The 16,955-nt window shown below is 37.4% G+C and overlaps 1 protein-coding gene across 1 annotated transcript in view; it reads right to left on the bottom strand.

Moving 5' to 3' along the window:
- Positions 1-7,330: 7,330 nt before the first annotated feature.
- Positions 7,331-16,955, bottom strand: part of LOC139728507 (cAMP and cAMP-inhibited cGMP 3',5'-cyclic phosphodiesterase 10A-like) — a 28,612-nt gene continuing 18,987 nt past the window's right edge. Inside the window, exons 19-24 of the mRNA XM_071639444.1 lie at positions 16,511-16,717; positions 15,378-15,499; positions 14,159-14,270; positions 13,320-13,400; positions 12,690-12,778; positions 7,331-7,418 (exon numbers count right to left, since the gene is read on the bottom strand). Of these exons, the coding sequence (XP_071495545.1) occupies positions 7,331-7,418; positions 12,690-12,778; positions 13,320-13,400; positions 14,159-14,270; positions 15,378-15,499; positions 16,511-16,717 (699 nt within the window). The remainder of the gene's footprint in view (positions 7,419-12,689; positions 12,779-13,319; positions 13,401-14,158; positions 14,271-15,377; positions 15,500-16,510; positions 16,718-16,955) is intronic.

Raw genomic sequence — 16,955 nt, 5'->3', positions numbered from 1 at the left:
TACATATTCAACAATACAAAGGGGGAAAATCAAAATGGACATAACCGGCCCGTTAATAATTACTGTATATAAACATATGATATACATATTATATTATAATTTTTTATAGTTACATTGCTTTGCATACAATCACATACGTTTCAATTAACTTTCTTGCAGTTACTTAGTTGAGTTATTTGAAGTTGGTTATCTATCTCATTCAATCATTCATTTTTTCTTCATTCATTAAAGAGGAGGGTCCTCAAATACCACGAAGCAATATCCTCGAAATTCGAACCTTAGAGATCAAGGGGGAAGGTGACTCTGTGACCCTGGTCATCACCTGTCACGTCGACCTCTCCGATCAATCCTCTACGCATCTCCACACCTACGACATCGGAGTCAACAACCGCAAGCTGTCGACGTCGAGCTGCGGCTCGGCAGTCTTCTCGCCTCTGGACAACGGGTGCGTGAACATCACGTGCTCGGCGACCAACGGGTACGGGGAGACGGTAACGCAGCTAGAACACTGTCGCGAGGACATATCTAGCGGTAAGCAGATCAACAGGTGCCTCGGCATGCGTGTGTTTGTGTTTATTATTTGACTTTCACGCGGATTTTATAAATTTGTTATGACTAGTGATTTTATTATGCATACATAAAGATAAGATATAGGTAAACCACTGTTTGTCATAAAAATCATGGCCATAACCTGATTTTAACTTATCGCATCAAATTAAACCATTTTGGAGATGGCTCATGGCCTCATGTACACATGGGTACATGACCTTTCATCTTCTCATTTGGTTACGCACCAGTTTGCCCAACATAGCAATCTGTGGAACTCATATTCAAACAAAGGATTAATCTGCATAGATCAAGTGACCAGAATAGTTCGTCAATCACCACTTTTGGAAGCATCTTTTTCATTGTCTGTAATGAATGCTTAATTTTTTTTTCTGTTAACATTCCCAAATACCAGGCTTGCTGTCAGATATATGTTTACTGACAGGCACAATAGATAAGGATTACATGAATAATCATTGCATCACAGATGCTTTTCTCCGTGAATATAAAAACCAACCTGTCTCTCAGTAAAAATGACCTTTTTCGGCTCATGCGCAAACTAGGACCCCGAACTTATATAGTACCATAATATTTCTTAGCGAGTGTGGAGAGATATGATCAAGATTACAAATGAAGGAAATATTTATCTATCATGCATGGATGGTTATTCATTTTTACGTCAACATTATAAATCCCAAGTTTCAAATTTGTGGAATGGCTTGTGAAATCGCTGAATTTCAACAAAATTGAGGTCGAATTCGTCTGATTCATTACCTATGTCGCAATTATCCCTCATTTAGGGAAGGGAAATCATACATCATAAACACATGAACTTATCGGAATGATATTTATAATGATGAATATACATCAAAACGTACTTCCCGCTACCTTGCCCTGATGAAGGCGCGCACTGATATTCTATCTATACTCTGTCACTAGGGGGCCCAATGGCGGGTCCTCATCGTAGCGTCTTGCAGCAGTCGTCGACCACGTATGGTCTTCTCGTCGTCATCTTCATTCTCTCCATCGTCACCTGTCTCACTGTCCTCATGAAGAGAAAGGGCGTCTACTAAAAGGTGTGGGTACTAAAGTTTGCTAACTCCAACTAGATATTGTTATTCATTAGTCTTGAGGATATAATGTTTTAAGTGAGTAGGCCCCATATAGACGTTCTAATATTTCATGGAGGAGTTCGATATTTTTTTCTTTGTTGATGTTGCTTTCATAAGTTGAAAAGAAAAAAAATGGGGACACCCTTGGTATCATTTCGCCCATCCGATACTTACATTAAAAAACGGAAAAATCAACTGACTGCTCATGATTATAATGAAGCATTTGATTATTAGCACTTAAATGCTACATTAATGCTTTTAAAGCAATATGTGATGTAATTTCCTTATACGCACCTTTGATGATAGGAATAAGCTTTTATGGTATATAGGGATAGAAACAATCATTGTAAAAAAAAATGAATCAGTATAATTAATCCTCAGTACTGTTAGATATACAAAATGTGAACAATAGTTATAATAAAAATGTTTCTGGACTAAACCGTCTACAGTTATGATTTATTGAGAAAAATAGTGATATCTTCTTATATTTTAGGCTCCACTGAAAAAAAAAATTTACATGGTAGGATTTTTTTGTCATACAACTGACCGAACTTATGCATCCAATGTAATATCTCACACATTTTAAAGATCACTGCTCCCAATGGTAAACAGTACCTTAAATCAATCTTTTTACTCATTTAATAATAGCATACATGACATGTATCAGCACTACAAGGCTACTCATTTCCTGATACGCCTTTGATAAAGGTATTAGCACTAAAGCTAAATTTATGTGTTTACACTAATATACAATTGTATGCAATTACCTAATACACATCTTATAAAGGTAATAGCATCAAAGTTAAATCAATGTTTTTACAGTTACGGCATACTGTAATTCCCTTATACGCCCTTATCGTATAAGCAATGATGTCTTCACAGTATTAAACATACCAAGTTATTCCCTTATAAGCATTACATGTATTTCGATACTAAATGTATTATCACTTATTAGTTAACTTTTTGCAGTTATATGTAGTGTACATTTCCCCACTACGACTTTGCGCGCGCTCTCCCTCTGGCACAAGTATTTACTAGTATTATGTTTCTATCACAATTCACATCGCCTGTTTTTATTCTCTAGCTTACTGCTTGTGGAATGTGACTGTACATGGACCGGATGACATAGCCCACAGGTCGACCAACTCTATTTCTCTGCTTTTCCTTCACAAGAAACGGATTATTACCAATGAGCAAAATGTATAATGTGTAGAAGTTAGTCCTGGAAAATTCTACGATTTTTGCAGACACCTGTAACAAAAAAAAAAAAAAATACACTTGTACTTGCCTATCTAAAGAGATTAACAACTCTGTTATGCTTTCTTCATTCCGTGTTTAAATGGCGTATATTACAAAACAATTTTTTTTCGGTTTCCTTTGTATCTGCGGAGGAAATACATAAAAGATGAGATGTCGATTCCTTAAAAAAGAGCAGAAAAAGTTGCAAAGGTTGATTTCTCAATAGACCTCAAAATAACATACAAGTGTATAGGGTGAAATCGGCTTATTTAGGAGATTAGAGTGCTTAGATATTCTGCATGTGTCAGTAGCTTTGATTACAGAGCAGTGCCTAGAAAACGTCCTTTAAGTTCTCTCACATCAATCCCATTCTTAAACGATATTGCACTAGCTTCCTGAGTTTGTCGAAGAATCTATCAGATTGTGTTTTTGGCTTGGAAAGCAGTTTACTAATCATGGTTGTATCTCAAAGAATTTAGTTCATTTAATTTCAAGATTTGCAGTTGTACTCAGTCTAAATCTTCATTCCCGTAGGAGTAGTTTGTTGGTTCGTCAAAGAACAAAATCTTCAGGATGTAGGAAAAGAGTGAGAGCATTGCAGCAGCTGTCTTGACTTGTTGAATTTGCTCTCCTCCCGAGGACAAAAGCTCATACAATGCATTTAAGGCAGCTTTTAAAACCTTATTTCTCTTCTGTATAATATGACTAATTTTTGATACATAGCGATTGATTTTGTCGTGTTGGTATCCGTATGTTCCTCAGAATAGTGACACTAGAATAATGACGCATTATAAGAAATTTTTAGCAGTACTGTAAATGTAACGTTAATACCAGTGTGTAAAATTCTCCAGGTTATTTTATAATGAACACCCCTTCATATATAAGATACACTGTATGTCTATTTCTGTATCGATTAAATGACATGCCATCGCTGCCTATTTTTAGTGACACATTACTGAACTCACACTAGTGCTTATAGCATCATTTCAATTCTGTGGTCAGCGTGGTAAAATCAAAGTTGCGGATAGAATTTCTTTTGTCTTTTTTCTGCCATTAACTATTAATCATCTAGCTGCTCGAGATGGCAGACTCTTGCATTTTATCACTTACTTCTTTAATTCCATTAGATCTGATAAAATACATGTATTTAAACAAAGTACAGCACAAAGTCAATACATGCACATGACTTTGTACTGTTTATTCATGTATGATTTGCATACCAAAATGCAGAAATAAAATAAAACTAAGATTGAAACTGAAAGAAAAATCTGTGCGTTTAATAAACTGATGACCCTCTGTGCGTTATATCTACAGATTAGTATGTATAGAATTTGCAAGTAGAGTCCTAGGGTGTGTTGCAAGAAAGTTGCGATTGATTGCCAGTTGCAATAGATATATTTATTGCAAAGTTGGAAAAAAACAAACACATTGGAAACGGGTGCATTCATTGTCAAATTTGGTTAACACCAATTTTAATTCACATCACTGACAAGGAAATGCATAAAACATCAGTATATAAACAATTAAAATAACACTTAAAAACAGACAAACAATACATTACAGTCAAATAACAATTTAATGATAAAGGTCTTAGACACTTGTATTCTGCATTAAAATTTGTTTGATATTTCAGCATGGATGGGGCATCAATGGTGCATCTACATTCCATGTACATGTATAAATATGCATTATTTTGCAGTAATGCAAAATGAAGGCATTATAAGGCGTCAATGTAACCACTCGTCTTCATTTGCGATAAATAAACATGCCTCAAACATATTGGGAATAAGTAAACATAGAGAGAGTTATCATTCAAAGTCCTGTTTTTGTGAACTGCCACTAAAGAAAAGATCCATCTTTGATGAAATGGCACATTCTCACAGTGACTGTAATGCCGAAAATTGTTCTGATGAAAATTAATCATTGTACTTTCCATACAAGTCAGAATGGAAACAAGTACATCAGGTATCAATGTAAAACCGTTCCTGTCACGCAAATGAGTCTCATTCCCTGGAGAGTGTATTGCAGTGAACCCTTGCCACCAATGACACCATTACATTGTATATTGCCTTCTAATGGACTGGAATATAATGGACTTCAACCAACACGCCTGCCTTTCAAAAAATGGCACTTTTCACTAGAAAAGGAGTGATGGGTAAGATGAAGCAAAACATTCCCCACTTCGAAGTCAAATGTATTGGAGGGCGTCCACAAAAAGACAAGAAAACAACAATCACGAACAAATATACATGTATTCTTCACATCGCAAGACATCAATCATATATCTGACACACTGACATCAATACACTCCTGAAACGAATCCTATGTTGGTCTTTATACATAGAAACAAACCTCTTGCGACTGGTTAGAAAACTTTGCTACATGTTGCAGTACGATCTGAAGAATCAATAAACTAAAAAAACACACACACACACACAACTTACAAATGGGGGGGGGGAGATGTTATAATATACATTTAAGTGCCATTAATGTGTTCCTTTGTAAAGAGAAGGCATTTATGGTATACAAAGAATCCTCTGCCAACATTAAGCTGCATAACGGTTCATTAAAACATTTTGATTTCATAAATTTTCTTTTTTTATGTAAGGAAATGGAAAACTTAGTTTCACACAGTAAGACACTACTGACCACACCTAAACATGATATGTTTTGACTAAACAAATTCCTCTACAGTTGAGACGTTATGTATCTGCTCAAACAGGACACAAAAGATTCCTATATACCCCCATACATACTATGTGTGGGTGGGGGTATAATAACCATCTTTTGTAGTTTAAGATGCTGTAATGTAAACTGAGGTGCCGCCACATACCAATTTGTATCTACAATAAGTATTCTTTTGATTGCCTGGTACAATTAGGGAAACTACATTGTAATGAGGTAACCCTGGCTGGGACAACTGATTTTACCAGGTAAAATCAGTGGTCCCAGCCAGGGTTACCTCGCTACAATGTAATACCTTGTTATAGCTCGTACCATGTTGTAAACATACTGTACTAATAAAGAGGACAGCTGAATACAGTAACGCAAAAATGGGACCACAGAATTCACCCCGTTAAAATCAATATCTTGTTATATCCGAGCTTGATAAAACAGATTTTATTATCCCTGTATAGTGCTGATATCGTCTTTTGTCCAAATCAAAAACTTAGCAAATTTAAACAACCAAAGTGGGGATTCTTTGGGAATCAAGAGACCATATTACATGTGCATGCAGTGTACATTGTACAACAGCAATCTTGATGTGTGCTCTGTAGGTCTCTGCAGAATGTACACAAGGCCAACAGCTTTCAGAAAGTAAAGATTTATCTTGAGGTAATGGGTAAATGCTCTATGCTCACACACAGTTAAGACCATCAAGAAATCAACATTAGGATTAAATTTCTTATTTACAACGCACGACATGCAAGGAACTGTGCACAAATTTCTGATTTACAGTGTGAGAGGAGCAACGTATTATACACAAGGAAAATACGACAGTGCATTGTCAAAAGGGTTCTATCAAGGTCTAAATGATAATATGCTCTTGCAATAGAGCCAAGGATGTAGTTGCCCTTGACCTCTGCAAACAATTATCAACTCTCCTACTTGACCATGATAAAGATAGTAGCTGTCATTCACAAACCATGTTTGCAGAACAAAATTCTGAAATCTTGTAGAAGAAACTGCTCATTTTTAATTATGGCCATTTTGTGATATTCATTGAAAATGAATGAACAATCTTTGTATAGTTTACTCAAGGCACACAGAAAACATGCAGAGGCAACATCCCTGTAACAATTTTATCTAAAGATAGGAAAAATGCAGGTCTAAGGAGAGAGAGGGAAAATATGAAAACGAGTTGCAGTATGATCTTGGTTGGGATGATGTTTTCTTTTAATACTAAATAGATTTCTATGTTTGTTAGTAGCCAATTTATTTGTAGCTGTCTTATGACATTAGTATGTATGTCACAGAAAAGTGAGTGATGTCATATTAATACTTGAAAGAATTTGTTGTGTTTAAATTTTGAAAGTTTGCACTGATGCACAAGTTCATATTTGTAATTCCACGTGTTTAGGTTTGTTTGTGTTTGAATGTTATGTTTGCTTGTCATGTGTTATGACAAAAATGTGAGGACAGCCAGCATGCATACTTATACATCACACCTAGGAGTAATCTGGTTCTTTGAGGTCAGTGGCAACAAAATGTTGCTAAAAAGGAGACAATCACGGATTTATATCTGTCTGATGCATATTGAAAAAGACGAATATCTTGAGGGCAATAATGAATCTTAGCTCTGCAAAGATGTGAGGTTAAGTGACTTGTTGTTAACAGAGTAATCATTTACTGTGTTACATTTGTCTGATATATGTAGAAAAATTCCTTGAGCTTGATAATGAATCCTTGCCTTGCAATGATGTGAGGTTTGTCTACTTGTTGCTCACACGCGATGCCCCCACGTTCCACATGGTGGTGGTTCTTCCCTCTTCCTCAAGCTGCCACTGTCCCAAATTGTCCCTACAATGGATATGAAAGAAAGAGACTGAGAGTAAAATGTAATGATATTATCCCATAGTCACAATGAGAAACAGATAGAGTGATATTTTTGGAAGTTGCCGATGAAATTGCAGAGTGTGCAACAGCAGTGGGATGGAGACATAGCGCACTGAAATTTACTTGGGACTTGGGACTCATCCTCAACGGGTTAACATTGAACATGGCAACAAATGAGAACACACACACACCGGGCAACAGATCCTGAGACTTACACAAACCAAACAACCACATCAGCTTCACTGACAACTAGTATCTGAATACATTTTAAAGAATGTGATATTGTCTCAAAAGGCTTACTCTCGAAGAATACCTCATGCTTCATCGATAACAACCACAAATGGAATTCCAAACTCTGGCTGTCAACTTAACAGCTCCTCAGCATTATCATTAAACAAGTAGAGAAAAAGTTGGAAATGATTGATGCAAACCTACACGGATGGAAAAGCAAACGCTGCGGACCTCACAAGCCCTGCCAAGTATCACCAAACAATCGACATGATCAACAAAGAACAGCAAATGACACGCATGCAGTTTATAGCGATGAAAGACCGGAAGTTAAAACACTACACAAAATTGTGACAAATACATAGCCAAGTTATACAATTACCATTTCTCATCATAATGTATCATAAGATTTAGTGTAGACTATCATAAGAATTGTTTTAATTATTTTTTTCTTTATTTTGGGGTGTGTGTATATGTATATCTGGTTATAATCATATACACTTAAGATGTAGTATCTATACTATTTATACCGTACTTACTGTGTATTTTATTTATAATGTTATTGTTTTTCATAATCTCATATTTACAGCAGTGAACGGGCCAAATGTTACGAAGCTCAGAAAAAAAGTGCGGTTGTCAAACTTTGTCACTGGATGAAATCTTCGTTATTTGTAAACTTAGACCTTAGTTCTCTAAAAATATTTACTTTCAGATGACTTTCATAACTTTGTGTCTTGGTAAACTATAGGTTTCTCACATTAGTGGGTACATCAGTGGTTGGATGCCCATCTATATGGCAACTGGTCAGGTTATGCAACATTAACACTCAGTCATGGGATATGAGATGAGTAATGATATTTAAAAGTTTATTGTGACATAGTTACACATTTTAAGAACTTAGAAATGACATTGGAAGCATCTTTAGATCTCTAGAAACATTGGACAAAGTTTTAGCAACCTGTTAATTTGTTTCTGAATATGGTTTATGTATTTGTCTTAGAAATAGTAATCAAAAGGCATTACTGTCTCTTGGGTTGGATCTTTTTGTAGTTATGTATTTGTATAAAGTTATTTGCCTTCTATTACAAATTTTGTAAAGCCTTACTTGTATTTGTATTAGTACCTTATTTGTTAGTATCTAATGCTCTACAAATATTCTTAATAATGGTAAGAGATGCAGATTTCAAGATTGCTTAATGGTTACAGGAAGAGTCTAGGCAACTAAAGCATTCATGTTATAATGAGTGGAAATAGTCAAATCTTTATGCCTTGGCATTTAAGCTATGGAAATTTGAAAATAGTTTTTATTTCATTTTTAAACCCTGTTAATAAATATCTTCTAAGTGTAGCAAAGTTTACCTCAATGCTGAGGGTGGGTCAATGTAATGGGGCTAACAATGGTTTTTGGAAGTAATATGGTTTAATACATGGTCGAATGACAACATTATAAAACAATGATTCATCATATTTAACTTACATGTATCTGTAGGTATTGCTTTGATTCTCTGTGACTAAATTCTACTGAATAACATTTCATCATTGTGTTTATGACCGATATCATTTGGTATTTCCTTCAAAATTTTAATGCCTCGATGAACGTATGGGCCAGAAACCTCCCATTTTATGCTAATGGACTCTCAAATTGCTATGGCTACCTTTGGTTAGATGACTGAATTAATGAATGGATGAATGAATATTGAAGCATTCCATGGATATTGGTCTGATTTTACTTCGATAAAAAATCCCGATGTGAAAGCACAGAGATGAGCAATTAAATGTAAATTCACTCTTTGGATGTTTGTTCTTGATATTGGATGCTGATTTGGTGTTAATTTCTTGATTCTTTTTGACATCTTAAAGTTTGTGTATTAACTCACTGTAGAATGTACACAATTAATCAATGAGAAGGTGCTGAATTTCACTCCTGTTACACATCAATATCATGAGTGTTGAAAATAGCACTGACAGTCAGGAGGTAGATGTTTGATAAATTGCCAGCCCCTTTCATGAAGGAGTGACCAAAGAAAGCATGCCCAGATCTTGGTGAAAAAGATTACATACCATATTCAACACCATGAAATGAACATGATCAGGTTTTTTTTTAAATGTCTGATCTTCAGCACACCCAGAAAGTCAAGAACATACAGAATCATGCACCATCATGCCTGGGCTGTCTCTACAGCACGGTGAATTACATTAGGGCTTCTCCAAGCAGAAACTCCAGTGAAGGAGGTTGTTCGGAGGGTAGGGGTTTTACCCAATGACATTAGGAAGCTGCGAGCCAAATACGATAAAACGTGTGAAGTTGGCGATGACCCAGAAGGCTGAAGTTTACAACTCCAAGGGAGGACCATGCCATCACAATGAATGCGCTGCGACAGAGGTCACTAATAGGTATAATCACTGTCTTTATCAGTTTAATGCTCAAGCCACCTTCCAATATTCTTGTTGACATAATTGTTAACCATTCTGACAACCATGTTTATCTGAATACCTGGAAGTCTTACTGAGCTACCTGACACTGAATTTAAACGCATTTAGTATTACAAAGTTATCATCAGATCACAGCGTTGTTTACCATTTTACCATTTTCAGCATCACAGATCAAAATGGAGCTTCATCCGCAGAATCAGCATATAGTGAGTGCGGGAACAATAAGGAACTTGTTACGTCACGCCAGCCTTAGATCCTGTTGCCCATCTAAGAAGACCAAACTCAAGTCACGACACAGGCAAGCTAGACCACCATGTGCCCGGGAACATACCCGCTGGATACCAAGGGAATGGGAAAACATCCTCTTTTCTGATGAGACACATCTGTGTTTGAGACACATTGACTCCCTTTTCAATATATTCAAACCAACGCAAAGGCAACTGGATTCTTTTTTTCTCTCTCTGGTTTCAGTTCTTCCACATCTAATGTAGATCACTGATCTTCATGTGGATTTGAAAATTTGAAAAAACAAAATGTGAGTCAAGACAGATGAAAGTCCATCACAATCAAACACTCTTGAAGTTGATCAAGTAATTAAAATCAAGTATTGATGCATTGTGCTCCTCCACGAGCTTCTGACCTTTGACCCCTTCAGGCTGTGCCAGAGATTCACCAGTATAGAGTCGCCGGCTGAATACAGCAGACTGCGGGGTGTGGAACATGGAACAAAATTTCACGCTCTAGCCCAGCATGTGTGCAGAATTCAGAATTCTCAAGTTCCAGTTCCTCTACATCTAATATAGATCATTGATATTCATGTTGATTTGAAAATTGGAAGAAAATGTGAGTCAAGTCAGATGAAAGTCCATCACAATCAAACATTCTTCTCTTAAAGTTGATCAAACAATCAAAATCAAGTTCTGATGCATGGTGCTCCTGCACAAACTTCTGACCTTTGACCTTTTCAGGCTATGCCAGAGATTCACCTGTATAGAGTCACTGGTTGAATACAGCAGATTGCAAGGTGTAGAACATGGAACAAAATCTCACGCTCTAGCCCAACAGTTTTGAATAATTCTTAAGTTTCAGTTCTTCCACATCTAATGTAGATCATTGATATTCATGTGGATTTGAAAATTGGAAAAGAAAATGTGAGTCAAGTCAGATGAAAGTCCATCAAAATCAGACACTCTTGAAGTTGATCAAGCAATTACTGAAGCATTGTGCTCCTGCACAAGCTTCTGACCTTTGACCCCTGTATAGAGTTACTGGTTGAATACAGCAAATGGCAAGGTGTTGAACATGGAACTAAATCTCACGCTCTAGCACAATATATTGCAGACTCATATTCATAGGCATGCAAATGAAATTGAACCTACTGGCTCAAGGAGTCAAGGACACAGAATCACATACAATTTCTCCACACAGATGATTACATAATCATTCCAGTTGATCTGTGCCACAAGGATTTTTGCTTGAAATTGGTTTCTCATATGTGCTCCTTATCGAAACTACATACATTACACATAAGGTGGATTTTTTTTTTTTTAATTTGATGCAATATTTGGTAACCTGGGGTACCAAATAAAATTCGCCATTTTGTTGATTTCTTTTTTTTTCAAGGCTGTACCCTGGGTTACCAAAATGTGTAAAAATAAATCTTAACATCATTTTGCACAAAAATGTTTTGTTTGTGATTATGCAACAATTAACGCATGCAAATGATAACTTTTTTTTCTCCTTTACATGCTCTGTTGTACTCTTCGCTGTTTGAAAGTTGACCAGGAAGGAAAATCGGCATTGTGATTGTTATCGCCACGCCGATTTATGCCGGTGCTGATGATGAGAAAATAGTTGCCATGACAACATTGTACATCTGTATGATAATGGACATGAGATGGCACTTCACAACACTGTACCCCGGGTTACGACGGTACCCCGGTGTACGGCGTGACAAATCATTTCTTGAATGAGCAAGCCCAATGAGAGACTGCAAACACAGCTGTCCACGTCATTGAACTTTTCCGAAAACTAGCCGTCAAAACTTTCTGCTTTGGAAGTAGAACTGAATATTGGAGAGATGTCTCGGCTGTTAACATCGAGTATGCTGGCACAACTTGCTTTTTTTTGACTGCAGAGAAACAAACTTTCATGCAGAGAGTACAGACACAAAATGCCTCAGCATTGGACTTATTTGATTCCTGCTGGCAAAACTTGCTGCTTTGACTGTGGATCAAAACACTTCCATATCTAGAATTAAAAAAAGAGATTTCACTATCTGTGGTCATATTTGCAACCTGCTAGCAAAACTTCCTGCTTTGACTGGGAATCTGAACACTTTTGGCAGAATCTAAACAATACATAGAAGTTCTTGGCATTAGACTTACTTCCCACCTGTAAACAAAAACTTTTTTTTTAACCTGTTCGGTACAGGAACTTGGTGGCATTTCAGAATTCAGTGGTACATAAGGAAACTACGGGCATTTCATGATTCAGTACGGAATGAGTTGATTGTGGATCTGAACACCCTTATACAGAGAGTACAACTGCAGACGTCCCTGGCATGTGACTTACTTGCAGCCTGCCAGCATTGGGGCAGCATCAGGCACGATCTCAACCAGGGTGGAGAGACAAGGGATGCAGATGTTAGTCAGGAATGCCACCTAGAATACCAGAATACAAAGATTACACGCAATATCATACAGTTGCATGTTTTACCTTTTTCAGACATGTAATATAGCACTCAGGCAAGAATGCCCATTCAAAATAAGTATTTTTACCTCCATCAAAGAAGGAGGTTAAGTGATCATCGGCATTGGTTTGTTTGTTTGAAAAATAACTCAAAAAGTTGCGAACGGATTTGAATGAAAGTTGCAGGGTAAGTTGATGACACAAGGAACATGGTGAATAAATTTTGGTTATGATCCGGGAATTCTTATGGATTTTTGAAGTATTTTTGATCTTTTGCCATACAAGGTCAATGAACATGGGGAGTTCTAGCTGCACACACTGGAGGTTTACATAAGCACACTAAAGCGTTCCTGGGTGAAATGCCGCACAGCTAGAAGCTGATGACATAAACAAAAGGTTTCTACGTTGGGAAATTGCAGGCATGTATGGGTAGAAATGAGTTACTGGCTTGGCGGAGGTCTGCGCTCTCCGAGTGCTTTTCTAGTTTGTTTATTTGTGCCAAACTCCTCTCACCTGCTCCTTCGCAAGGTTCGGACGGTTGTCTCTGTTCAGCATGGCTATTGGCTCGTCACCACGGCCCTTCTCCACATCCCCCTGCCAACAAATCAAGGATAGAACTGATCACAATTACTGCTTCAAAGAGTGTACAAATATTTTGTTAAATATTATATCATGATGTAACTTTTCTTCACATGTGAATCATAGTCTTTAATTGCAAGGTTTAGTGAGTAATCTGACAAAAAGGATAGAAATGTGACAACTCTTTCAGAAATACACCAAAACCCGGCCCCAATCGGCAGTTCTCCTAAAATGCATATTTTCAGTCCTGTTGGCATATAACCAACCTGTGCATCTCATTCTGGGTGAGTTTTCCATGCAGGTCACAGGTAATCTAGAGAACACTGCCACTTCTCTGAGATTATCTGCTTATCAAAGGGGTTGTACACTTCAGGTTTCTAACATTTTGGGGTGAGATAATGAGGACCCTCTAATGAAATATGAAAGAACATGTAATTCCAACAGGAATTCTACGTTTATTTGATGAGAACCAATTTTGAAATGGCTGAGATATCCAAAACAGAGCAATCCTTATAAAAGGTTGGACCCACCTTTTATTATAATTGCTTTGTTTCACCTTGTTTTTGGATGTCTCAGCAATTCCAAAACCAATTTTCATCTAATAAACCTTGATTTTCTCTTAGAATGGCATGCTCTGTATCATTTAATATGTGATTTCTTGGTATCTCGAGCAAAGTTAAAAGCCCAGCCCGCATCTGCACCAATAGTATACCATGCCTTTAAAGTGCTTTGTGAGGCACAGAGCCACAAGGTAAGAAGTATGTCACACTGACCTGATTGTAGAACTCCTCATAGAGACAGTCCACTATCTCCTGCTGCACCGGCCAGAGTTTGGTTGTGGCACACAGGTCACTGGCTGTCATGAAGAGGGAGCGAACAATGAGCCTGTAGCCAGACAATATCAAAGAATTGATTCAAGTTTAACCTGGGGCTAAGCAATACATTTCAGTCATATCAGGACACTTTAAACCAAGTTTAAATATACATACTATTAAATCAACCTGTTGAGTATGAGTCCCAAGTATGGGAAATGCGTATTGAAGCAAAATCAAATTGTCCTCAATGGGTTAACTGAAAGATGATGATAACTGTGACAGGTATTTCGAAGTTTGTACTTTCAAAAGGGTTTCAAAAGAGAGTAAGAGACTGTATTTGCACACTGATAAGAAATATCTATTTCAAAGTTGATTTCTGAGGGTTGGCATCTGATTTTTTACATCAACGATGAATATTACTGTTAGTTTTGAGTAGTTTGAAGGAGAGAGGTACACAAATGTTTACTGACAAGGCAATACACAAATCGACCAAAATCAACAGAATAAAGCATACCTTGTATGTCTGCCCTGTCCTATAATATGCTGCCTGACTCATTGCATACATTGTATTTTAGAGTGGATTATCACATTTTGATTACCAAAAATTCTGCAAAATTCATTTTCCCTTCACCTGGCCTACAACCTCACTCTTCATTTGACCCCTCATCTATCAAATTCTTGGTGAGTCACTAAGCTTTACTTCAGATCCTGGACGCCATATCCTACGCACATACAAGAACCCACTTCATTTCTTGTGGAGTAGGGAAATATCCCGGTGAAGTGGTCATACATACAAAAACTGACTGAAATCTTGAATGATAAGGCCTACAGGTTCAGCCACTAAGCTGACATTTTGCTGTCCTGGCAGACTGGGAGATTGCCTGAGAATTAATGATGATTACTGTAAAACACAAAATATTTGCAGCATGAAGTTTTTGTGAATTGGAGCTAATGGCCTTTTCTGTGACAAGAAATTTTCGCGAGTTGACTCTAACATTCAATGCATATAGTGTAGACAAGAACTTTTGCGTGCAATTTAATTTCACAAATCTTGGCTCTCGTAAAATCAAAATGCACGCAAACATTCCTCGTTTAACAGTACAGTAATAGCACATCTTGAATGATGTGCTGGTTGACTGGTGGTCAATGCTAGCTCCTCTGACCACCAGATGCTCACCTGTGTCTGTCATTGCCCCAGTCCAGGCTTTGGGTCACTAGCAGCTTGGACAGCTCTTTGTGGTTGCCGAAGAATAGGGCCAGGTCTGTGGACAGGATATTCTCTTTCATCTGGTCAATGACCTGGGGAAAAATGGTAATATCTTCATAATTCATATCTTTAATAACTCTTATCTTCAAGCAGGATCACAGTACAGTGATATCAGTATGAGAGTGTGCTTGAATGGCAATATAATCATCCTTCAAAATCTAAGGAGAAAGTAAATTTGACTTCAGTCTCGTGTTGCACTTTTCTCATACATTTTTCTTGCATTTCTGTTTTAGTGAAAAAAGCCAATCCCATACAATGTACTTATAGGATAATGCACTGCACACAATAATCAGCACTCATTGAAGAAAATTTACATATTATACAGGAAATGATCATGGGACTGTTGTTCTCCTGACCCCACATTCTCTTCTATTCACTTCTGATATGAATGGTGTACTTGAAAATTAAGTCTTAAATCTGCTGTCTAAAATATCCAGTACAAGTACTTTAACTGTAAAACCAGAAATAATTGCGGCATGGCAAAACTTGTGCGAACTGCCACTGGCATTTAATTCATTGTGTAGGCAAACAGTTTCACGTGCATTTTTCTTTTGCGAATCTTGACTCCTCGCAAAATTTGCAAAAGTGTCATGCACACCAAAAAATTCGGGTTTTACAGTACCGGTATATTGAAAAGCTGTTGTAGCTTGGTGGATATCAAAACTCTCAATGTGCAGGCCCCTACTTTGATTGAGTCCATTGGTGACATCAGCGATTGTTGCTGTATGGAAGACACCTCATCCTAATAATGTAAAACACTATATATTCGCGGCATGAAAATTTCGCGAATTGGTGCCAACGGCCATTCCCGCAGCATGAAATTTTCGTGAATTGCCACTAACATCCAATGTACATTGTGTAGGCAACAACTTATGCATGCATTTTAATTTCGGCAATTTGTGCCAACAAATAGGATTGCTGGCACTCGCGAAATTTGCGAAATCAAAATGCAACCGAACATTCCTCATTTTACAGTAATATTTGCCCAGTTTTTTGTTTTGTTTCTTTTTTTTTAAACTGTTGGCGAAAGAAATCTGCCATACCTGTTGGAATTCGTTGCCAGGGAGACGGGAGAAGATGTTGTGGCCCTCACGCTGCAGGATGTCCATGGTGACGCTGAGATGATGCTGCTCCATGACGGAGGACTGGTAGAGGGTGCCGAGGGGGGTCCCGTACTTCTGGTGGAAGCTGTTGGTCAGCGCCCGGTGGTCAATGTCATGACAGATGCAAGCGATGAACAAGGACAGCATCTGCAAAAAGGGCAGTCCGGACAAAATGTCCACATTTGTAATGGTCACTTTGATGCTGCCGCATCACGTGAAGAGTGTGGTTGCACAAGATTGTCCTTGACCTTTGTTTTCTGCTTGGTACTCAAGAGTTTTACAGAGATCTCTATATCTTTATGAGCAATACAATGCATTTTCAAGCATGCTGCACCAAAACACTTGTATCAGCTGCAAGGATATTTCTTTGTTGTTGTTTTTGTCA

This window comes from Diadema antillarum, unplaced genomic scaffold, assembly GCF_040938485.1.
Source record: "Diadema antillarum isolate AM-2024a unplaced genomic scaffold, OU_Dant_1.0 seq00000182_RagTag, whole genome shotgun sequence".
Lineage (NCBI taxonomy): Eukaryota > Metazoa > Echinodermata > Echinoidea > Diadematoida > Diadematidae > Diadema > Diadema antillarum.
This window is presented reverse-complemented; position numbering and strand designations above follow the sequence as displayed.